Source organism: Ovis aries, chromosome 3 (genome assembly GCF_016772045.2).
Source record: "Ovis aries strain OAR_USU_Benz2616 breed Rambouillet chromosome 3, ARS-UI_Ramb_v3.0, whole genome shotgun sequence".
NCBI lineage: Eukaryota > Metazoa > Chordata > Mammalia > Artiodactyla > Bovidae > Ovis > Ovis aries.
In genome coordinates this window covers 197,391,948-197,417,666 of record NC_056056.1, presented here as the reverse complement: position 1 = coordinate 197,417,666, position 25,719 = coordinate 197,391,948, and the positions used below count along the sequence as shown (strand labels likewise).

Genomic DNA, 25,719 nt, shown 5'->3' with positions numbered 1-25,719 from the left:
ACCTTGATGATCTCTTCTCTCCCTCTCCTCTTCCCTTTCTCCCTCTCTCCGAATGACCCCATAAATGGCACTGATATAATTTCTTTTGTTTCATCTCTTACCTGTTCAGTTTCATATCTGTCAAAGTCTTGAGCCAGTTTCAGTCACGTCTGCCGGTAGATTCCTTCCTCGTGCACGTTTTCTTCAGTGTCTTGAATCAGTGTCTGTGGTCTATAGACTGTGTGCTGATAATGACTGCATAAAGAAACTCTAAACGAAGGGTGGATATTCTTAACATATGGGCTCCAAATTAACAAGAGTTCCTGCTGCAGGAAGCAGCTGTTTTGTTTCTGTTCTGACACTCCATGCTGGGCTCCTGTCCTGTTCTGTCTATGTATTGGTAGCTCACTGAAGGCTGATATGAACAGGGTATAGTAACAAGTTATTCCCCCACATTCTTACCTGGCAATTATATTTCTGATACTTGAGTCTGATGATAGAAATGATATATCCCATTTAAAAATCATAATGTACATGTGATACTGTTAAAATGCATTGTCAAATTGCAATATTGCATATCAAATAACAGAGAGGTTCAAGAGCATGTTGCCTACATTATAAATAACATCATCTATGTCATTAATCTGGAGAAGGCAATGGCACCCCACTCCAGTACTCTGGAAAATCCCATGGATGGAGGAGCCTGGTAGGCTGCAGTCCATAGGGTCGCTGAGAGCTGGACACGACTCAGTGACTTCACTTTCACTTTTCACTTTCATGAACTGGAGAAGGAAATGGCAACCCACTCCAGTGTTCTTGCCTGGTAAATCCCAGGGACGGCGGAGCCTGGTGGGCTGCTGTCTATGGGGTCGCACAGAGTCAGACACGACTGAAGCGACTTAGCAGCAGCAGCAGCAGTATGTCATTAATCTGGAGAAAGAAATGATAACCCACTCCAGTATTTCACAGATAGAGGAGCCCGGCAGGCTCTAGTCCACAGGCTAACAAAGAGTCAGACACAATTGAGCACGCACATGCCACACACACATCATTAATAATATCAAGAGCTTGGATTTGAATCAAGGTTTTCTTACTCAATCTCAGGGGCTCTTTCCATGGCATGTGACTTAACTTCATACATGTGTACCTGCCATTTGTACTATGAAGAAAGCAAGTCTGTGGAATGAGCGTAAGGAAAGAACATCATCTTGACTGAGCTGGAAAAACAATGATATAGCTTCATCCGCTTCCTATAGAAAAGGATCATAGTAAGTAGGTGAGTTCACAGATGGAATGAACAAGCTCATATGTTCCCAGGATGAAACTTCAGTCCCTGGTTTCATGGTTTTGTTTTGTTTTGTTTTGTTTTTCTGTAAGAGCTGAGATTCTTTGGTCATAGGAAGTCCTCTTCAAGGAAGCAAAAAAGCAATATAATTCTCTTGGAGCTTAGAAAAACTGATGCAATAATCATTTTCTATCTAGAAAAGTACAGTATTGTATTTCTAACAATTATTACCTTTTTCTTTAAATGTATAATCTGATAAAGTGATACATAATCATAGCAGAAATGAACCACTATAATTATTTATGCATAAATCAATTATAACTATCATAAATCAATTATAAGCCATTAGTAATGCAGGAGACTTAAAATAGGCAGGTTCAGTCCCTGTGTCAGGAAGATCCCCTGGGGAAGGAAATGGCAACCCACTCCAGTATTCTTCCCTGGAGAATTCCCATGAACTACAGTCTATGGGGTCACACAGAGTCAGACACAACTGAAGCAATGTAGCACACAGCTAGCCATTAGCAATAGTCCTTTTATGACACTTTTCCATTTCAAGTTATTATCATTTATTTTTTTGTTGGATGGAATATTTTCAATAATTATTTAGAGCTGCAGAATAAGCATGATGTGTATCTCTGAAATTCTCTTACACAAAATACTTCTTTTCCTGACAATTTTATTTCATATTTCTAAATGTCTTGCAACTTTATTGTGATTCTTTTTCTTGAGTTATTCAGAAATGTTTTTAAAGTTAAAAATATGAGTTATTTTGTAAACTATCTTTCTTTTAACTAATATTTAACTACTTCAGAGTCAGAAAGATTAGTCTATGTAATACTGACTTTGAGTTAAGTTAAAAGTAGCTGAATATATGGTCAGTTTTCAAAAGTCATACATGTTTTCTTTAAAAACCTAGTTATCTATATCTGTACTTCTTCCTGGATATTATAAAGAACATTTTTTAATGGAAATTCTGATATTTTATTTGATAAATATTTTTACAGATACAAGTTTAGAGAGGCCTCGTTTAACATATGTTAAAATAAACACTATCTTCTTTTTTTTATTTTTATTTTTACTTTGTTTTACTTTACAATACTGTATTGGTTTTGCCATACATTGACATGAATCAACATTTAAAATTTAGATAACCTAATCCAAATTTATACTTTCTTGTGGTCTAGTGTTTAATTATATCTATTTTGATTTTCCCTGGTGGCTCAGATGGTAAAGAATCTGCCTGCAATGCAGGAGACTCAGGTTTGATCCCTGGGTCGGGAAGATCCCCTGGAGAAGGCAATGGCAATCTACCCCAGTATTCTTGCCTGGAGAATTCCATGGTCAGAGGAGCCTGGTGGACTACATTAGATAGGGTCACAAAGTGTCGTACATGACTCAGTGACTAACGCTAGTTTTTAATTAGATATATTTTGATCTCTGTATTAGAAATCACTACTATGTATACAACCAAATGTTAATTTAGAATTATCCATATATTTACTACAATCTGTATTCATCATTCCTTTCAGAAAACATGATTTTTTTGCTGTATTTCTTGAAAGACATGCATATGTTCCTCATCCGATTTATTTTCCTGATCATACCGGCTTCCTGTTTTGTTGTGATATTTTTGCTTAGGTATGATTCTGATTACTTCTTACAAATGCACAACTTTGAATAGGAGTGATTTAAATATAATAATCTTTTTTCATGAAAAAAATGTATTCCCCTTTTCCCACTTTCTATTTATATAGGAACTCTGCAAGATGTTTACATTCTTTGTGCTTCCATTTCCTCTAAAATGAAGACAATAATAATGCCTACTCAAAAGACTCTCATGAGGCTCATATTTGTATGAGGATTAAAGAGGTTAAAAGTAGAGCACTTAGACTAATACCTAACACATTCTAAGTTAGCATTCTTCAATGTTTGCAAATGTAATTATTAAATTACATTTTTCTCCCTATTCAGCATTTCCCAGAACATATGCTAAAGGACTATCTTCCAGAAAATATTAATGAGTGTGACTGGAAGAGGTGTGGCCATGTCTGGGTTTTCACCCTCCTGTGAACAGGACATAAAGTTAGGTTTGTGTTTCCATCTGCACTAACCCTAGTACTTCATCCTCTGTCTACCTCTGACCCCTGTGACCAAGACCCAAGCCTGGTCAATCAAATCCCTGCTTCAAATGTTTAACCTGATGCCATTTGTTATGCAGAAAGTACATGTCTCCAGGAAGCCTCTATCCATATTCCCCATCCTGGAGGAAAAGTTCATTTGCTTAGAAAACACAGAAGCCAATATACTGAGAGAACCAAGGGAGAGAAAGAGAGGCTTAGTTGTGACTGTCCGCAATTCACATCACATTCCCTTCTGTATTGACTTTTGCCACTGTGACCAAGAGTCTTGACCAGAAAAAAACTGCTTCTGAAAAGTGTCCTGAGTAGATTAGTTTTAAAAGTATTGCAAACTCTAGCCCTTTACTGAAATTTTAAAAAGTAAACTGTGCTCTTGTGCCTGTTCAGTCATCTCTGAATCTTTGTGACCCCATGGACTGTATGTAGCCTGCCAGGATCCTCTGTCCATGGAATTCTCCAGGCAAGAATACTGTAACGGGTTGCCATTCCCTACTCCAGTACTATGCTATCACAAAAGCCTCTATATACCTCTGCTTGGGGTTGGTGCACTGGGATAACCCAGAGGGATGGTATGGGGAGGACGGTGGGAGGGCGGTTCAGGAGTGGGAACTTATGTACACCCGTGGCGGATTCATGTTGATATATGGCAAAACCAATACAGTATTGTAAAGTTAAAAAAAAAAATCTTCAAAGAAAAAAAAAAGAATTTTATTTTAAAATCTTATTTTAAAAAAAGCATCCCTACCTTAACATAATAGCATTTCTCAAACATCTCTGGACATTTTTTCTGACAACTTCTTGTAACAAATGACAAACCTGAGTCACAGAGAATAAATGTGTGCTTCACAGTAGTCTTGAAACCACTGATACAAGAGTCTCATGATTCCACATTATAGATCTTTACTCCCTATAGAATTTATTTTACAATTGTAATCCATACTTAATGGTGCTAAGATTTTTTTTATTCAAATAATTAACCAGATGTGCCTGCCCCATTTAATAAGAGACCCAACATTTCCTTCATGTCTAACATAAACTAAAATTGATATATGCCAGGTTTTGTTCATGCATTTTCCTTTCTGCTTCCTTGTTGCCTAAGTCTAAAACCATTTAATTTCTACATTGTTTTAATCATTGAATCTTTAAAAGGTGTATTATTTTTCAAATCTCACCAATGATTTTTCTATCCTTTGCTTTACTTGTACCAAAAGTGCCATGGGATCAGCTTGTCAATTTCCTAATTAAGCGTTTTGAATTAATTTACAAATTCTTCCAAAGTTTATTTATATTTTTATAATTTTAAGCCTTCTCATGTTGAAATATTATGTCTCATATATCCTAAGGAGTTAATATAGTCTTCATACATAAACACATAATCTATGCATAATAATACTATTCTCTTTTCTAGCAGTTATATCCTCATTGATCTTATTGCATTAAATAGAATTCCTAGAACAATTTGATAGAAGGAATAATTATCCTATTCTTGATTTGAAAAAGAAAGCTTTTAAGTGTTTCTTCATTTAAAAAATTTGGCCGTTAGTGTGTGCAAAGTATTTTTTGCATTTTTAAAGTATGTTCTTTTTATTCATAGTTCACCATTTTTTTTCTTTTTCTTTTTTATTTTTTTATACTTTTTTTTTTAATTTTAAAATCTTTAATTCTTACATGCATTCCCAAACATGAACCCCCCTCCCACCTCCCTCCCCACAACATCTCTCTGGGTAGTTCACCATTTAAAAAGTCATGAATGGGTATCAACATAATGTTGTAAAGTAAAAAAAAATAATAATAATAAATAATAAGATAAAATAAAATAAGAAATTAAATCTAAAAAGTTTTTTCTGCTATGATTTATTAATTAACTATTTATTAGAAGATTCATTCTTGGAAAGATAAAAGGGAAAATCATATAAAATATAAATACAAGATTTAATAGGTTTCCCTGGTGTCTCAGACAGTAAAGAATCTGCCTGCAGTGCAGGAGATTTGTGTTCTATCCCTCGGTTGGAAAGATTATCTACAGGAGGGCATGGCAACCCACTCCAGTATTCTTGCCTAGAGAATCCCAAGGACGGAGGAGCCTGGTGGGCTACAGTCCATGGGGTTGCAAAGAGTCGGACACGAATTAGAGACTAAGCACAGAAAATCATTAATAAATTGAGTTGGTTACAAAATCCCAGACAACACATTTTATATATGCATAAATGTCCACATTTATTTTAAGATCTTTAGAAACTGCAACAAGATTATCTTGATGCATTTCTGCTTTATGTTCTATTTTCCTATCCTGCTTCATTTTGCGTTTGTTTGTATATTGCTGTGTTTGAGCAACATACTTGGAAAAACTTTTAACCTTTCTCATACTTTTTGTTTCTGTTGCAAAAACCACACAACTGAAAATTACATATTTTAAATGTAATATGTTTTGCTTTTTAATGATAATGCATTCACTTTTTAATAATAATTTTTTTATTCCACATATCTATACTTCTGTCATTAGAAATGCCACTGAACTTACTTGCCTAATTCTAGCTTTCATTCTTAATACATACTTTTCCTATTTTCCTTCTTATTATAATGAAAATGCTATCAAATTTTATTGTTCTGGTGGCTTGAAAATTATACACACTGCTCTTCAACTAATAATTCTGTGTGGCACATTACAATTATATATGTGTACAAATAATTGTATATGAATTATTATTTCTTAATCACTGGTGAAATGAAAATAGCATATTTTAATCTCCTTTCTTCTTTTAAGGCAGAAAGTTTAACATGCCTTTCAGTTTTGAAATAAGTCTATGGTTTCTCACCTAACATTAATACCAAATAATTTCCGAGATTTATTTAAATCTCCAAATTTAATCTCTTATTACATTTAAAATTTTGTTTATAATTATTTAGACTAAGTCAACATTAACTGATCTTTACTATCTACTCTTAGGTCTCTAATCCTGAGTTTTTATTTTGATTAAAATTTTGTCAACTAGTACACCTTTTCCATTAGAAGTGTATAAAGATTTCTGAGCACTTACATACTGCCAATGCATGTTTTTACTATTTTCACATATAAACGCCAAACTGAATGACATAAAACATAGTTACCCTCAACATTATGTAGCTTCTGTTCCCTTGTTTTAGGACAGCTAGTGTTTAAAGGTGAAGTCTATGCCTGGATGGTTAGATAGCATCACTAACTCACTGAACATGAATTTGAGCAAACTCCAGCAGACGGTGAAGCACAAAGGGACGCTGTAGGCTCCAGTGCACGGGGTTGGGAAGAGTCAGACATGACTTAGTGACTGAACAACAACAATGTGCAAATTAACCTTCTTCCCTCCTCCTCTTCCTTTCCTCCCCTCCTCTTCCCTTTGTCCTTTAAAAAGTTTAAATATTTTACATATATCCTCAGTTTTTCCTGGTTGTATGTGTGCCACACAAGTATTTAGGTTTGATATTGCATATGCAGAGCTTTATTCAGTTTAGTTAGTTTTTTTTTGGGGGGGGGGCAATCTTCAGTGTTACCTCTATTTCATTTCAATAATACGATGTTAGATATCTTTTCTCTGCCTTTTGCAATTGCAAGGATACCTCTCATTCATTTCTATCACTAGCTCCTTTTCCTCTGTATTCATAGAATGGTTCTCAAAGTTTATCTCAAAATTTCATTTGCTTGTCATTCTGCTTTTAATGAATATTTTAAATGTTTGAATATTTAATTTCTTTGCATGTCAATGCTGCTGCTGCTAAGTCACTTCAGTCATGTCCGACTCTGTGTGACCCCATAGACGGCAGCCCACTAGGCTCCCCCATCCCTGGGATTCTCCAGGCAGGAGTACTGGAGTGGGGTGCCATTTCCTTCTCCATGTATGTCAATAGTTCATTGTTTTGTCTTTAACATATCTCTTTTTTCCATTTTCTTCCATATCTTTCTTCTTCATTTTATTATTACTTAAAATTTTATTTTTATCTTATTTCATTTAACACATTTCTTACTTTTATAAAAAACAAAAAGCCTTACGTTTTTATAAAATTTACTTAGGGATATTATAGCATATGGCTCAGTGGTCAAAAATCAGCCTCCAATGCAGGAGACGTGGGTTTGATCCCTAGGTTGGGAAAATCTCTTGGTAGAGGAAACGGCTACTCACTCCAGTACTCTTGCCTGGAGAATCCCAGGAATAGAGGAGCCTGGTAGGCTATTGATCCTTGGGTTGGGAAGATATCCTGGAGGAGGAAATGGCAACCCACTCCAGTATTCTTGCCTGGAGAATCCCAGGGATAGAGGAATCTGGCAGGGTACAGTCCACAGGGTCGCAAAGAGTCAGACATGACTGAAGTGACTTAGCACGGCATGGCATTGTAGCATGTGTTTTTCAAAAATAACTTATCTTCTAGTGTCTTGTTATTCATTTTCTGCAAGAAAATATTCTTGCAGAATATTTTCATATCGCCTCTGTCGATTTTTTTCCAGTTACTCATCCTTGAGAAATAAAGATTCTCTCCACTGATTACTCATAAATAATGTTTGTAGACTCTTCTGATTACTCTCATTGTTTTCTTGGTTGCTGTTAGAACATGTTTCTCAGATTTTCAACTAGAGAAATGGTAAATGTGAACAGACTTAGTTTAACTACTGGTCTCTGGCAGTCACTTGATCTCTCTAAATTCTGGACTTCATCAATCTTGCTATCATGGTCTGGTTGACTACTTTGAGAAGGCAATCATTTTTCTAGGTAATTCTAATCAATGTAGATATAGTTCTTATACCAGAAGTGGTCTACCTTTGTACTTTTTTGTGACACTTTCTTTTCTCATATTCTCAGATTCAGCAAACCAAATGTTTAGCCACTGTAGACTCTATTTTGTATTACTACAAATTTTAGCCATAGAAAGGAGGATAGTAAAGTGGTCCTGAGTACAGATACTCTTTTTGGTCACTTTGGGAGAGTTGTTCAGACTCTGAATCTCCAAGTCAGGCAGCACTAGGGAAATTGGTCATTTCTTTCCCATTAGTTAGACTGGTAGATTTATTCTCCTTCAGATAATAAACCAAGCCATATTCAAGATAATTAAAAGTGCCAGCCAATTTTTCCCCTTCTACTTCAGATTGATCTACTTGGTCTCACATTCGGTAAAAATCTGGATAACCAAGTGAATGGTTGCCAGTCTTTGTTGCTGGTAATGCTGTACGATGAATAGACTTTGTCTTATTAGTTTTAAAAATATTTAATTAATTTTTTAAGTCACACCCTACCAGCCAGATGCCACTCTAAACAAAGTCAACTCGACTGATTTTTAAATTTCTACATTCTTTCTTACATTCTTTTCCATTATAGGTTATTACAAGATATTGAATATAGTTCCCTGTGCTATACAGTAGGTCCTTGTTTATCTATTTTATATATATATATAGTGTGTGTGTATATATATATATATATAGTGTATGTATATGTTAATCACAGACTCCTAATTTATCCCTCACCCTCCTCCCCCTTTGGTTACCATAAATTTGTTTTCTATGTCTTTGAGTCTATTTCCTTTTTATAACTACATTCATTTGTATCATTTTTTTTATTCCATATACAAGTGATGTCATGCGATTTGTCTTCTGTCTGACTTACTTCACTTAGTATGATAATTTTTAGATCCATCTATGTTGCTGGAGATAGTATCATTTTATTCTTTTTTATGGCTGAGTAATATCCCTTTGGGGCTTCCCTGGTGATTCAGCAGTAATCTCCCTGCCAATGTAGGAGATGTGAGTTTGATACCTTAGTTGGGAAGATCCCATGGAGAAGGAAATGACAACCCACTCTGGTATTCTTGCTTGGGAAATTTCATGGACAGGGGGGTCTGATGGGCTATATTCCACAGGGTCTCAAAAAGTTGGACACAATTTAGTGACTAAACAACAATATTCCTTTGTGTGCATGTATGCAAACACACACCACCTTTTCTTGATCCATTCCTCTCCTGATGGACACAGGTTGCTTCCACGTCTTGGCTATTTTAAATTGTGTGGCTATGAACACTGGGGTGCCTGTATCTTTTCAAGTTAGAGTTTTTGTCTTTTTCTGGATATATGTCCCGTAGTTGGATGACTGGATCATATGGTAACTCAGTTTTTAGTTTTTTAAGGAACCTCCATATTGGTCTCCATAGAGGCTGTACCACAGATATATGTTTTAAATAATTAAAATAAGATATGGTTATTTTAACCATATGTATATATTAACATGCATCTCAGAGGAATGCCTTGTGTTATAGCTCACTGTATGAGCTGGCACATTAAACAAGTCCTTAGAAGTATTAAATGTAACAATATATTTATATTATCATATTATTATTGGTTTCTCCTACACTTGGCTTATAAAACATTCCTGAGATCTTTCTCTTAACTATTATTTAAATAAAATTCATCATGTGCTGTGCTGTGCTTAGTCGTTCAATCGTGTCCGACTCTTTGTGACCCCATGGACTGTAGCCCACCAGGCTCCTCTGTTCATGGGATTCTCCAGGCAAGAATACTGGAGTGGGTTGCCATTTCTTTCTCCAACAGATCTTCCCAACCCAGGGACTGAACCCAGGTCCCCTGCATTGCAGGTGGGTCCTTTACAGTCTGAGCCACCACAGAAGCAAAAATTCATCATATCAATAATTTTGTCAAAGATTCAGTTAAAATTTAGATTTCTTACGTCTTGTGCTAGTGATTACTAAGTATCATTAGGTAGAAATCTCTTCAATATCTCTGATATTTTGAATATGTAATTCATCTGGAAGTTTAATTTACCTGCTGAAAAACACAGACATGTTTCTAGCTATTAGAACAGTTGATGGGTACCACATGGTGAGCATCCCTCCTCCTCCCCTTCTGCTGCATCCACACAGACTGCAGTAATGGAGCATCATTGCTTCCTGAGTTCTGTTCAGTCTCACAATTCTCCAACCATGTCCTGAAAAGCCACTACCATGTGATGAGATTTTACTTATGAGATAAAACTATTTACCACTTCAGCTTCAGATCCTTATTAGGGTTCCCCCAAAGAAGAAACTGTTATTGACTTGTTTCTGCTACTTTCCATTCACAGCCAAAAGAGAAACCATTTGCATGTATAGAAAAAAATGTAAATTATATTAGCATATAACAATGAAGCTTAAGATAGATGAGACAGCAAATATGACAATTTTTGCTTTTTTATATTTAAAATATTAAAAAACCTAGATTCAGGTTTAGGAAAAGGCAAAATAGAAAAAAGTTATTTATTGGAGGTTATAGTAGAATAGCTATTTGCTGTAGGTTCATTGAACATGGTTAGCCCCTAGAATGGCCCTAAGGACTATTGTTGTTTCCCAAGAAAATATTAATATTTAAGAATTAAGTTTATGGGTCAGGTAAAACTTATAGTAGTCCAAATTACTTTGGACCAGGATTCTGTGAAATGTGGCCTAATTATATGTGGCTCCCAGGTAGTTTCCCTGGCGGCTTTAACGGTAAAGAGTCTGCCTGCAATGCAGGAGTCCTGGGTTTGATCCCTGTGTCAGGAAGATCCCCTGGTGAAGGGAATGGCTACTCGCTCCAGGATTCTTGCCTGGAAAATACCATGGACAGAGGAGCCTGGTGGACTATAGTCTATGGGGTCACAAAGAGTCAGACACGACTGCACTTTCACTTTCATACAACTGTTTATACTTTAGTTCTAAATAGTCTTAAAGAACAGAGAAAAATCTATTGTTGGTATTTTATGATGAAAATATATAATGTTTCATAAATGCAAATCCCTTTAAAGAATGGTCTTGTATTCTAAATATGTAACTTCAATATGTTTCAAGTTTTTTACTAGAAACACAGCAGTATTTGCCATTATTAAAAAAAAATATTCATGATACTCCATTTAAAAATTAAATTTTTAAAATTAAAAGTTAAAATTTAAAAATCTAATTAAAATTAAATTAAACAGATAATCTTAAGAACTGTGCTTTTTTTCATCATTCAGTCATGTCTGACTCTTTGAGATCCCATGTAGCCTGCCAGGCTCCTCTGTCCCTGGGGGTTTTCAAGGCAAGAATACTGGAGTGGGTTGCCATGCCCTCTTCCAGGGGATCTTCCCAACCCATGGATCAAACACAGGTCTTCTGCATTGCAGGTAGATTCTTTACCACCTGAACCACCAGGGAAGCCAAATTTTAAGAACTGGAGTTGAATAATTAACCAATGTTTTGTATTCCATATCCCCTCAAAGTAAGAGGAGTAGCAGAAATCCATACTTATAAAATATGTAGTGAGAGGCATTTCTTTGGTTGAGATTTAATCTGTGCAAGATGCACTGTTGATTTCTTAGCCTCTTCACTTCCATTTCCAAAAAGTCACCCTGGCTCTCCAAGTACTCTGCTTCTTTGCAGTTCTGTGGAAGTTGTTCATTCTCCCATGACCATTGTATCAAGAAGAGGAGACAAGTACAACCAGGATCCCGTAACATTTTGCTCTCCTACTAATGTCCCTTCTACTTACTGCCATCCCCTGACCTTGTTTTTCCGCATCCATTAAAGACTTTTGCTCCTAAGTGCAGCTGGTTCAGCATCTTCAGTTTGCATTCTAACTCCAGGCTATTCAGAGAACTTCAATTTCCTCCATCATTTCTCTTTCTAGTAAAAGAATATCTGTGCTTCTTCTGGTCTCCTGGCAACACAGTAAGGAACTTCATTTCCCAGGCTTCCTTGCGATATATATTCAGGCCAATGGATGTGAGCAGAAGTGATATGTGCAACTTCATAATAAGGTTCCTGAAAGGAAGTCACTTGCCTTTCACTTCTTTCTCTCTTATCAGGATCAGAAGTGGAGAAAGTGAAGTGACAGTGGCTTAGAGTTCCTTTTCCTACCTTTCAGACTATTCTGTACCTTTTCTTTTTAGATTCATTTATTAAATTGGTTTTCCCCCACAATGGGATTCCATGCTCAGATTCATTTATATCTGTTTTACTCCTCAACTGCTCCTTAGACAAGGCTCATGGGACCAGCTACAAAATTTATCTCCTGAATTGAAGAATTACATATGCAAATGCTTATTCAGCATCTTTACTTAGATTTGTACAAGTCCTCGAGTTCCATACGGCCAATAAATCTGGCCACCCATTCCTCTTTTTTTTTAATGTATGATATTACCAACTACATAAACCAAATGTATAGCTTAATGTACTATTATAAATAAAGTGAACAACCTTCTAACCACCCAATATGTCAAGAAATAAGCATTTTTTGCCACCCCAAAACCTCTCCAACCCCTCTTACAATACCCTTCCTCCCCCAAGAAAAGCAGCTCTTCTGATGTCACGTCTGTACTTTTCTACATAGTTTCATCATTGAAATGTGTATCCCTAAAGTGTATGGCTTTGTTTTACATTCTCTATTTCTTTGGAGGGGTGCAGGAATGGGTTTTCACAGTCCTTTTAAACTGATGTATTTCATCTCTCTTTTTTGTCTTCTAATTTATTTGCAGAAGAATCTAGCTTAATTTTCTATATCAGTTTCCATCCTGATTTAGTTCTATCCTGTACCCTTGTGCATGGTGACTGAATCCAGAAGCATAGGTAAATAGATTAAGATGAGATTTTGTTGGCAAGACTTCATGGTAGTTTTGAACTCTTAAAGAAAGCACAAAACCCTAGCTGCTCCTCTTTTTGTGACGTTAGCAGCCATCAATGCTGCTGCTGCTAAGTCGCTTCAGTTGTGTCCGACTCTGTGTGACCCCATAGACGGCAGCCCACCAGGCTCCTCCGTTCATGGGATTTTCCAGGCCAGAGTACTGGAGTGGGGTGCCATTGTCTTCTCCGATCCATGCTAGATGCCTAGATTTTATAATTCATGACTTACTATAAAACATTGATAACCTGGCTTCATCATTCTTTCTTCACTTATCTTTTGCAGTACTTGTACAAAGAGAAACTTTGGCTCATTTATTACTTAGATCACTTCATATTATTCATAACATTTCATATTATTTCAAATCATTTCATATTATTACTTAGATCATTTCATATAAAAAAGGACAAAGTATGTTTTATTATGTAGTTTATTATCCCTGTGTCATACAAAGGCAATCAATTAGTTGTAGGTATGAATGTGTATTATTATGAATTCAGGCATCTAAGATGTTTGATATGCTTTCATCCATTTCAGTTTATTATACATTTTGGACAACATAAGCCTTTTCAAGCTGGCTCTCAATTTCTATTGGTGCATCCCTATATTCTGTGACAACCTCCTTATTAACTAGAATAATAGGATTTCCTAGGCTCATGTTTAGAGAAGGCAATGGCAACCCACTCCAGTACTCTTGCCTGGAAAATCCCATGGAGGGAGGAGCCTGGTAGGCTGCAGTCCATGGGGCCGCTAAGAGTCGGACATGACTAAGTGACTTCACTTTCACTTTTCACTTTCATGCATTGGAGAAGGAAATGGCAACCCACTCCAGTGTTCTTGCCTGGAGAATCCCAGGGGCGGGGGAGCCTGATGGGCTCTGATCTATGGGGTCGCACAGTCGGACACAACTGAAGTGACCTAGCAGCAGCAACAGCAGGCTCATGTTACATTAGCTACCTTTTTCTCAAAGACAAGTGGTACTTCAAGTAGCTTTGTTTCTTTTCATAGGAAGTGGTATTTTTATATCACAGCCTGGATGGTAGAGATGCTCACTGCTGTTAGGATGGGCTTTATTTCTAGACTTTTCCAATGAAGAAAACTATAGATAAATAAATGTGATTTCTTTTGAAAAAAAAAAAATCTGATGAGTTCATTCTGATGCTTTCAGTTATAATTCTATACTTCTGAGAATACTGTTTGTTTTACCAAGCATTACACAGAAAGTATTATAAGGGTAATAAAACAGTCATCATATGGTTAATAAAAACTCTTCCAAAAACATGTACATGTTCTCTTCATTTTCCCTACCTTTTACTAAAGTTGAATTCTATCTACATTTTCAGTGTGGCCATATTAAACTACCTCCTATATCCCTCATCTATCTGAGTTCTTCAAGATAGTATGTGTATATTTAATGCTCATCAGTAGTCTCAATGTTGGTGTATCTCCATCTTTTTGATTAACCTGAAGTTTATTCTTTAGTAGCTTGTAAATAAATAGTCCATAAAAACAATACTCCCTACGCGCTCATGTGGCCATGACAGTTTGTGGAATTTTAATTTGGAAATCAGTTAAGTGAAGACATATTTTTGGTTCCCAATTTCTTTCCTTGTATCTTAAACATAAGAGTCAATTATCCACTTGGCACAGGTGTTCCTGCCATAAAACCTAATGACAATTCTCTTTCCATTTAGGTTACAAGACTATGTTAGTCTTTCTCATGCTCTAACACAGCAGCTAGTACTCTGTTCCAACAGAGTATCTTTTCACATCTTCATTTTCTTCCATCTTTCATCTTTTCATTTCACAGTTTCTTTATCCCCTCTTTCCTAGTTTTATTTTTCTTTCTTCCTATTTTTCTCCTTGACTTTTCAAAAATAATAGTCTCTGTCTGGAAAACCAAGGACTTCCTCTTCCTTTTGCCAAACCTATCTGGAAAACTGCTCCTTTTTTCTCTTAGTTTAGGAATCATCTCTTCCTGAAACCTTTCTCAATCCACTTTGATAAATTGCAATTGTCTTTTCCTAATGTTGTTACTTAAAATTTAATGTAAAGTATTTTTCTGGAAACCAAGTAAATTATTGACAGAACCCTCTAATTTACTCATTCATTACTAATAGAACACTCAATGTTGTTGTTCAGTCACTCAGTTGTGTCTGACTCTTTTGGAACCCCATGGATTATAGCCCTGCAGGCTCCTGTGTTCATGGGATTTCCTAAGCAAGAATAACTGGAGTGAGTTGCCATTTCCTTCTCTAGAGGATCTTCCTGACCCAGGGATCAAACCCATGCCTTTTGCATTGGCCAAACACTCTTAAATAAGGGATGGGGACCTACGCATTAGTTGCAAAAGTAGGCAAAGAAAACAGCAGCCACTACTGCTTCAATCCCATAAAATTTCTTAGTCCTAATTTTTCAGAATAGATTTGTCTAATAGGCGAAACACTGTTAGTTCTTCCCAAATACCACTAGGCTGTGTTTATGGAGCCCTAACTGAGTGTCATATTTCAAGGGTTAACCGGATTGGGTCTGAAGATTTCCTCCCTTCTGGGTTGGTGTCATATTCCCTCACTGTCTCTGTCTTCCCCTGAAACAGTCTTCTTTCCCACTAGGTAATTTCCCCCAAAGCTGTTACTCAGAGCTGGAGGCTGACTTTCCATTGTCATGTTTATTCTTAAGACCCACTCGGAGGAATTGAATGAATTACTGCTTCAACTACTTCATCATGTTTGAGACTAAAACCTTAACAATACTTAGGAATAGAAGTATTCTTGAAACCAGGTCTCAGTGACCTGAACAAAACATACCCAGTATATAAACCTCAAATATATCCTTTATGAATTTTACTTCTGCACTTTCTAAAGCAAAATAATCGTAATGATGTTCTATATGAAATTTCACCAAACAAAATGAAGACTTTGTCTATTAAAGTCATTCTCATACATCTGTATTATCAATTTATGTCTGTGAAATACTTGAGGGCAAGAGCTGTGCTTTATCTTTTTTAAATTCCCAGTGCTTTGCACAGTACTTGACACAATGTATTTTAAAACACATACTGAATAAATAAATGTGCAAATGAGTAAATAGAGGTATGAATAAGTGAATTGATATTTTCAAGTCAATATCCCTCAAAAATAAGCATAACTGACAGCTTCAAATTTTCCACATAAGAGTGCTTGAGGCAATCTAATAGGAAGTGTCTTCTATAGGATTATACATTATTAAGAAAATGTCAATTATTCACATAAAAAGGCACCTGATAGAGACTCCTTGGAAATTAATGTTTTTCCTAAGTATCTCCTGTCTGTGCTTACAGGAAAATAATCAGAGCTCGTGAAAATAGTATGTTTACCTTAGCACTCAATCACAAATTGGAAATGGAAAAAGTAAGGTAATACAAATTTTATATGTAATATGCTTTAATTATATATATTATTAAATTATCTATAAATAGTTACAGTCTTCTCTGTATTCATTCAGCAAATTGAGCTGAGAAAGATCATACTTATGTCTATCTAAAATAGTGTCTGCATGACATATAAAATTGGCTCATAAGATGGAGAGATGGGAATTTCAGACCATGCAGCCAATTCAGACTTTTCTCAGAACCCAGGTTTGCCGCTACAGATAATGTGGGCTTGCCCTCCACCTTGCTGAAATACAGACGGCTTAGCTTGATTATGCTTTGACATGCCTTACGCTGGCACAATACTTATCTCCCAAGACATTAATACATATTTTAAAAACTGCTAAATTTTCAACACGTTACAACTTGCTATCTGAAAGAAAAATCATGTTTCTTCAATCTCATAATTTATACCCTTCACCCTCTTCTCATCTTGTCCCTGCAGATACAGTGATTCAGTAATGCAGCCAGAACTTTTTGGATCAAGAACAGACAATTTGCAGAAAGGTTCTTTGTTCTTTTGTAAAATAAACATTTTTTTGTTCCCATTCTGAACACTGGGGCTATTTGGATGATATTGGCATCTTAGGAGATTTACAGAGTGGAAGCTGCTGGCAGGGGCTGCCCTTTCTCTGAGAGGTACCCAGGTTTTGTCTCTACTTGTTCTTTGAGGGCAACTGAGCATTTAATCTTCAATAAAAACAGATCTCTTGAAAGTCAAACCAAATAGAAAGTTATAAGCTATTGAAGAATATTAATTTGTCATTATGAACACTTTTGAACTTCCTTGTTTGAATTTAGCTGGACTTACCAGCAAAGACTGGGGAAACATTTTTGTGCGGTCTGCTATCTTTCTTCAAGTCCATTCATTAATCACATTCCAGTTTTCATGTTGTATCGATTTTCTGTTGCCAGTGTAACAAATGATCACAAACTTAAGTGACTTAAAATCGCACAAATTATTATCATACAATTTTATAGTTTGGAAATACAACGCAAGTATCACTGTGCAAAAATCAAGGTGTTATAAGGGATGTGCTCCCTTCTGGAGGCATCTGGGGGAAATCCATTCCCTTCCCCTTTCTAGCTTCTAGAGGCTGCTCACATTGCTTTGTTCACGGACCCCTTACTCCATCTTCAAAGCCAATAAAATCAGGTTGAGTCTTTCCGGAGTATCACTCTGACCTCTTCTTCCTTTAAGTATCCTTGTGATTGTACGTGTGTGTGTGTGAGTGTGTGTGTGTGTGTGTGCACGCTCAGTCCCTCAGTCATGTCTGACTCTTTGCAACCCCGTGGACTGTAGCCCACCAGACTTCTCTATCCATGGGATTTCCCAGGCAAGAATATGGGAGTGGGTTGCCATTTCCTCCTCCAGGGAATCTTCCCGATCCATGGATTGAACCTGGGTCTCCTGCATTGGCAGGCAGATTCTTTACCACTGCGCCAAGTGGTAAGCCCTCTTGTGATTGTACTGATCCTATTCAGGTAATTTCCTAATTTAAGGTCAGATGACTAGGAAACTTAACTCCATTCAGAGCCTTGATTCTTCTTCATCATGTAACCTAACATATCCACATGTTCCAGGGATTAAGAATGGGAATACTGGAGAAGGGGGGCATTATTTTGCCTACCACAGAGCTTTTTCCTATAATTCGACAGAGTGTAATTTAAATCAGGAACCAACAGCCATGTCATCCCTATTATGACATATTTGATGCCATGTAGTATATATATGGTAGAGCTTCCCAGGTGGCGCAGTGATAAAGAATCCACCTGCTAACAAGGAGGTGAGGATTTGATCCCTGGGCCAGAAAGATCCCCTGGAATAAGAAATGGCAATCCACTCCAGTACTCTGGCCTCAGAAATCAAATGGATAGAGGAGTCTGGCAGGCTACAGTCCATAGGGTTGCAATGAATTGGACATGACTGAGCAATTGAGCATGCATGCTAGCACATAGTATGTATAATTCTGCCACAAAGTCAAAGTATATGACTTTTAGTTATTTTATGCATTACTTCCTAATGCAGACTGCATATATTTACTAGCTGGCACTCAATCACATTTTTATTTATTTTTAAACTAAGATATAGTCTATCTTCTGAACTGTAATGGTAAAGAAGAGACATAAAATTATTAGGAATTTCTTAAAATCACCAAATTTAATATTATAAAAGTGGATCTGGATATGGTGTCTGTTTTATTACATTTCCAATATGAATAAGTATTTATCATTCTCCTTTATCTCACTATAATGAGATTTTTTTCAAAGAGGGCTTCTCACTCATTCCAAGTTTCAGTGCTGTGAGAAATGGATGGAAAATATTATTATTAATAAAAATGTTTACATTTCCAACTCTTTTCAGCAAAGATAGTTTCAATTAAGTTAATGCTGTTTTTCAGTGCCTAAATTCTGGCATGCTCTAGATGTTATACTAGTATGGAATTATCACTCACTTGCTTTTTTTAAAATTCCCATTTAAAACAAATCTATGAACACAAACTCTTAGACACTGGGTAAGTTTATTCACCTTTCTGTGCTTCAGTTTTCTCATTTGTTAGATGGCAGCAATAGCATCACAGGTTGAGAGGATATGTTAATCCATGTAAACAAAGCAGTCTACTGAGTACTGTGTTAGAGTGGTGCTCAAAAGATGTTCAAAATCATTATCATTAATAACAACCAGGTGGTACAGCTTACCTGAATCTTTAATTTCATCATTATCCCGCTGATACTTCATTTAAAGCCTTCCCCTGTGGCTCTAGAAAAAATTGAAAATAATTAAAAAACACTCAGTTCATTTGAAATACCCCAAAATTTAAAAAGTCAACATGAGATAGCCATATTGACCATATTTAAGCTAAGACAAGACACAGCAGGCTAGACTACAGAAGACTAGAACAGGATATCAACTACGGTTGTCAGCAAAAAGCGACACTTGCTGGAAAATTCTGACTTCCATGACAGAGACAGAAGAAAGTGTTAACAGTTCAGTTCAGCTCAATCACGCAGTTGTGTCTGACTCTTTGCAGCCCCATGGATTGCAGCACACCAGATCTCCCTGTCCATCGCCAACTCCCGCTTCAGCATCAGTCCTTCCAGTGAATATTCAGGACTGATTTCCCTTACGATGGACTGGTTGGATCTCCTTGGCAGTCCAAGGGACTCTCGAGTCTTCTTCAACACAACGGTGCAAAAGCATCAATTCTTTGATGCTCAGCTTTCTTTATAGTCCAACTCTCACATCCATACATGACTAAAGGAAAAACCATAACATTGACTAGATGGATGTTGTTGGCAAAGTTATGTCTCTGCTTTTCAATATGCTGCCTAGGTTGGTCATGACTTTTCTTCCAAGGAGTAAGCGTCTTTTAATTTCATGGCTGCAATCACCATCTGCAGTGATTTTGGAGCCCCCTAAAATAAAGTCTGACACTGTTTCCACTGTTTCTCCATCTATTCGCCATGAAGTTATGGGACCAGATGCCATGATCTTAGTTTTCTGCATGTTGGGTTTTAAGCCAACACTTTCCTCTTTCACTTTCATCAAGAGGCTCTTTAGTTCTTCACTTTCTGCCATAACAGTGGTGTCATCTGCATAACTGAGGGTATTGATATTTCTCCCAGTTATCTTGATTCTAGCTTGTGCTTCATCCAGCCCAGTGTTTCTCATGCTGTACTCCGCATAGAAGTTAAATAAGCAGGATGACAATATACAGCCTTGACATACTCCTTTCGCTATTTGGAACCAGTCTGCTGTTCCATGTCTAGTTCTAATTGTTGCTTCCTGACCTGCATACAGATTTCTCAGGAGGCAGGTCAGGTGGTCTGGTATTCCCATTTCTTTAAGAATTTTCCAGAGTTTGTTGTGATCCACACAGTCAAAGACTTTGGCATAGTCAATAAAGTAGAAGTAGATATTTTTCTGGAACTCTCTTGCTTTTTCAATGATCCAGCGGATGTTGGCAATTTGATCTCTGGTTCCTCCACCTTTTCCAAATCCAGCTTGAACATCTGGAAGTTCACAGTTCATGTACTGTTGAAGCCTAGCTTGGAGAATTTTGAGCATTACTTTACTAGCGTGTGAGATGAGTGCCATTGTGTGGTAGTTTGAGCATTCTTTGGCATTGCCTTTCTTTGGGATTGGAATGGAAACTGACCTTTTCCAGTCCTGTGGCCACTGCTGAGTTTTCCAAATTTGCAGGCCTATTGAGTGCAGCACTTTCACAGCATCATCTTTCAGGATTTGAAATAGCTCAACTGGAATTCCATCTCCTCCACTAGCTTTGTTCATAGTGATGTTTCCTAAGGCCCACTTGACTTCACATTCCAGGATGTCTGGCTCTAGGTGAATGATCACACCATTGTGATTATCTGGGTTGTGAAGATCTTTTTTGTACAGTTCTTCTGTGTATTCTTGCCACCTCTTCTTAATATTCTGCTTTTGTTAGTGTATAAGTTGCTTTAATGAAACATACCTCTAACTACTACTATGGAAATGAAAAAAATGTCAATTTCTGCAAAATGGATTATGGCTAGATAATGTATCTGTATGACCCATCAATTTGAATAGTTTGGAATAAATTGTATAGATTAATTTTCTATTTCACATATCCTTCTATACACATTTTATTTATATCTTCTGAAGTTCCATTTTACTTATATCTCCTGAAAATCTTTCTTGAATCAGTACAATTTCTTGAGTGAAACATAATAAATCTAACTTGTTTATGTCTCAGGTGGTTGTGAGTTTCAAGTAGACCCTTAGTGCCAATATAATAAAAATCATTTGCCATTGCAAAACACATTGATAGAAAATGGTATTTGATAGGTAATGACTATTATAATCACCATTTAAAATGGGTTTTTTTGTCCTTTAACACACATATAATTGTTAAGGCAATTAATAAATCCACATTGTTGTTGTTGTTGTTTAGTCACTCAGTCAGTCATGTCCAACCCTTTGCGACCCTCATCGACCATAGCCTGTCCAGCTCTGCTGTCCATGGGACTCTCCAGGCAAGAACACTGGAGTGGATTGCCACCTCCTCCTCCAAATGAATCCACAAAATTACAGAAATACTTTTGAGTGTCATTTTCTTACAATTCAACTATAATTTTTCCAACATTTAAATCATTTGATCAATAAATGCAAATGAGCAACTACTCCGAGTGAAGCAAAGCACTAAGTACTGAGTTATAAGTGAAAAGACTAACATGGCCTAATGATTTAATGGGACAGAAAAATGTTACATATATAACATTTATACATGTTACCCCGAGACAGTAGGAACCACTGTTATATACAAAGGTGATATATGGTTAGTCTATTAAATATAACAGTATAACATAAAAAATGGATTACAAGACTCAAGAATGAATTGTAGAAAATGTGGAAGCAGTTTCAGAGAAGCTGCAACAATGCAGATGAGAGGATTAGAAAATTTTAGACTAGGATTGTGACAGTGGTAGACAAAAAAGGAAGCAAGATCTTCTATAGGAACTGGTGACTTACCGGAGATAGAAGAATTAAGGTGTGGGAAGACTCAAAGATAAAACCCTTTTTTTCTGGTCTAAGAAACTGAGTGAATTGTTGGGCCATTTTCTGTCACAGAAGACACTGGAATAAAAGCAGATTTTTGGGTGAATTTTGATTTAGGTTTTGGACTTTCTCTTAGAGGTTAAAAAAAATTCCAAGTGGAGACAATAATAAGAATGGTCCTGTGTTAGGGTTATTGATATGTAGATGGTAATTTAAGCCATAGGAGGTATGAAATAAGTTACACACAGAAAATGGATGAGAAGAAAAGTTCTGACAAGGGGTCCAGTAGGTAATGAACGATATGGCAGAGGATTCTTGAGAAAGAGCTAACACTGAACTCAGAGAGTACAGTGTCACAGAGAGTCAATGTAGGACACAACACGAAAATTTTAAATAAGTACAGTGAACAAAAGGGTTTAAGTTTTGCAGAGAGGTAAGTTAAAATAGAGATTGATAAACATCAGTTGAATTTTCTCATCAGTGAACTTAATGAAAGTTGCTTTGGAGAAGTGATGAGAGAAGTTTGCAATTATTTAAAGAAGTTTTGGGGAGGATATGAAAGGGTCTAGCCAACCTACAAGATGACTGGTTATGGAGGGCTGAAAAAAGTTAAGACTGTATCTAGGAATGGAATCACTGCTGATCATGAAGAGACTGTTAATATACTTTAGCATACTAGCATGCTGATAAAGTGAAAGTGAAGTCGCTCAGTCGTGTCCAACTCTTTGGGATCCCATGGACTGTAGTCTGCAAGGCTTCTCTGTCCATGGGATTTTCCAGGCAAGAGTACTGGAGTAGATTGCCATTTCCTTCTCCAGGGGATCTTCCTGGTCCAGGGATCGAACCCAGGTCTCCTGCATTGCAGGCAGATGCTTTACCCTCTGAGCCACCAGGGAAGCCCAGCATGCTGATAGATGATTAAATATAGAAGGAGATAATGCTGCTATGGGCCAGTGGGTTTTCAGTAGAAAAGGAGTCCAAAGGAGAATACCGGCTTTCATTCATGAAATCACCATCATGACTAAAGTGGACTTAGTTTTCTACTACAGGAGTTTCATGCATGTCTCTGAAGTCAGTACTCCCCCTTGGACTTTAATTATGTGAGCTCTGATGGATTTTTATATAACTCATGGGTTTATCTCATTTGCTATGGGGAAACTTCAAAACAATTGTCTGTATTTATTCAACATGTTTCTTTCTTGAAAGCTCTCTTATTTCTAATTAATCACATTTTTAAATTTCCTTTTATCATTTGTCTAGGAAAATTTTTATCATCTTTTATAATATCATTGAAGAGATATTTGGACCTGAGTCAACCCTCTCAGTTACATAAAATAAAGAATGGCATATTACTGGAAAACAGATCTAAATTCCAGTGAATCACATGAAAAGCAGCAGGAGCACCAAGAATTCTCCTCCTTGAATCAACCTCTTTTTCCTAGCACAGTCAGTCTGGGTTTTGATAATGTAGTAGATGAGATCAGTAACAAAATCCCACTCTGTCAGAGAGAAATTGAAGAAAATGCCTTTTTTCTGCCCAGTGCACCCCACTGGGACTCAAGAAAACATTCATTAGATGAAACACACCAAACATCCTTGAATGAATTCACTTTTAAAAGCTCAGAACTCTCCTGTCACCAAGTTAGTGAAATGCCAGTAATTGGTTTTAGTAGGCATTCTGTGCTACCAAATCCTCAAAACATCAATAAAGGAAGCTCTTGGGGAAATCCCATAGGAAAATACCATGATGCTGATGATTACGGATTCAATATTTTGCCTCTATTATCTACCAGTCTGGATAAAACTAATTCACAGAATCAACTGGAAAATGAAAATCATAACTATCTTATAGGATTTGAAAGCAGCGTTCTTCCTATATACCCATTCTTGTCAACTAACTTGATGCCAAAAGAAGAAAATAAAAGCAGTAGAAATATGAACATTGTAGAGTCTTCTCTGATGCCCTTTAAAGGTTCTTCTCTACCTAGGACATGGGAAAGCACACTCCCAAAGAACACAGAGGTATGTACCATATTTTTCAACCTAAAAATACGAATCTGAAAGAATCAATCAATAATGTGCTGGGTGAATTTGGTAACAAGAGTAACTAATATTCAGTAGGGGAATGTATTACTACTACTTTTAAAAAAATGCCTATTATTCACAAATTCCATTTTCATGAGTTAATGATTTTTTCTAAAGAAAGAGTTTTTATAATATTTTTAAAGTTCTTGTTTCATCAAAATTAAATAGTGTGGTACAGTATTTACATTTTATTAGATAAAAAATATCATAGTTGGAGTTTTATATGATTGTATTTTTCATTCTTATTGTGTTATTATGCACACACAGAAACACAAATGCATTTCATTACATTTATATTTTGAGTTACATTACCATGAATTAAAACATCATATTATTGATAGGAAAAATGGCCCTTTACTCAGAGGCTTCTAAATTACCCTGTTGGCAGGCACCATCTATTGGGAACATTTCAAGAGTAGGAAATTAAGTAATCATTGTGCAATTCATCCTGATGGGTTCATTAGTAGTTTTCCAATCATTTTAGTAACCACAAAGCTTCTTGCATAATATTTGAACATTTCTCTGCTATACATAATCTAGACACAAGGGAAACCAGAAGTAAACAATAAAAAGAAGAAACATTATTTCAGCTGTAATATTCAGGGTTAGACAAAAGGATTCTTCATTTATTTGACAACTCTTTATCATTATTCTTAAGTTATATATGACATACTAGGCATAACAAATAACAAAGAAGAAAAATGCATGATACCTGATTTTAGGAATAGCATATTGTTCAAATTTACATGCAAATGAATAATGGCAACGCAGTAAAATAACACAGAGGATGAGTTCATTAGAGAAGACACAACTGTGTCTGAGGCACTTGCAGAAGAAATAACACCTCAAGGGATTTGAATTAAAAGTGGATGAATTTTAGGAACCTCTGCTTCTGATCATGATGGTGTAACAAGTACTAAACTTTCTCTCACCACTGAAAACAACTATAAAATTAGACAAAATACGTGAAACTACTGCTTTCCAGACTGAAGAATCAGTCGAGACAGTGATCCTTGAGAGAAGAGAAACACCCAAGGGTTGTTATGGTCATTCTGGTTTCTGCAGGGATTCTTCCTGGTGCTAGGTAGGCTAGTGCAGCCTAATTTGAGCCACAGTACCTAAAGAAGGCTGAGCGCCAAAGAACTGATGTTTTCAAACTGTGGTGTTGGAGAAAACTCTTGAGATTCACTTGGACAGCAAGAGATCAAATCAGTCAATCATAAAGGAAACCATCCTGAATATTCACTGGAAGAACTGACGCTGAAACTGAAGCTCCAATACTTTGGCCACCTCATGCAGAGAGCCAATTCATGGCTAAAGACCCTGATGCTGGGAAAGATTAAGGGCAGGAGGAGAAGGGGATGACAGAGGATGAGATGGTTGGATGGTATCACCAACTCAATGGACATGAGTTTAAGCAAACTCCAGAAGATAGGACAGAAAAGCCTGCAGTCCATGGGGTCACAAAGAGCTGGACACAACTGAGCGACTGAACGACAACAACGTCACTAAACTGAGGAGGCAGAGACTGCAGTTCTAGGCTGCAAAGGACGCTGTGATTTGCAGAGCAGACCACAGAAGGAGCTATGCGGTGGATGGGATTTATACTGCAGATTGTTGGCCAAGAGATCGTAT

At 36.6% G+C, this 25,719-nt stretch overlaps 1 protein-coding gene and 1 long non-coding RNA gene across 19 annotated transcripts in view; one reads left to right on the top strand and one right to left on the bottom strand.

Annotated features, from left to right (window-relative positions):
- The window catches only part of LOC132659479 (uncharacterized), a 100,799-nt gene extending 99,859 nt beyond the window's left edge, over positions 1-940 (bottom strand). The window contains exon 1 of the long non-coding RNA XR_009599991.1: positions 102-940. This is a non-coding gene — a long non-coding RNA (uncharacterized LOC132659479). The remainder of the gene's footprint in view (positions 1-101) is intronic.
- Positions 1-25,719, top strand: part of PIK3C2G (phosphatidylinositol-4-phosphate 3-kinase catalytic subunit type 2 gamma) — a 668,476-nt gene that overhangs the window by 194,729 nt on the left and 448,028 nt on the right. For 11 of the 18 annotated variants that reach the window (XM_060413352.1, XM_060413355.1, XM_060413356.1 and 8 more), the window contains one exon: positions 23,260-24,021. In XM_060413352.1, the coding sequence (XP_060269335.1) occupies positions 23,341-24,021 (681 nt within the window). In that variant the 5' untranslated portion in view covers positions 23,260-23,340. Of the gene's footprint in view, positions 1-1,083; positions 1,256-23,259; positions 24,022-25,719 lie in introns of those variants that run through there. The other 7 variants (XM_060413354.1, XM_060413351.1, XM_060413350.1 and 4 more) reach the window with 3 other exon arrangements.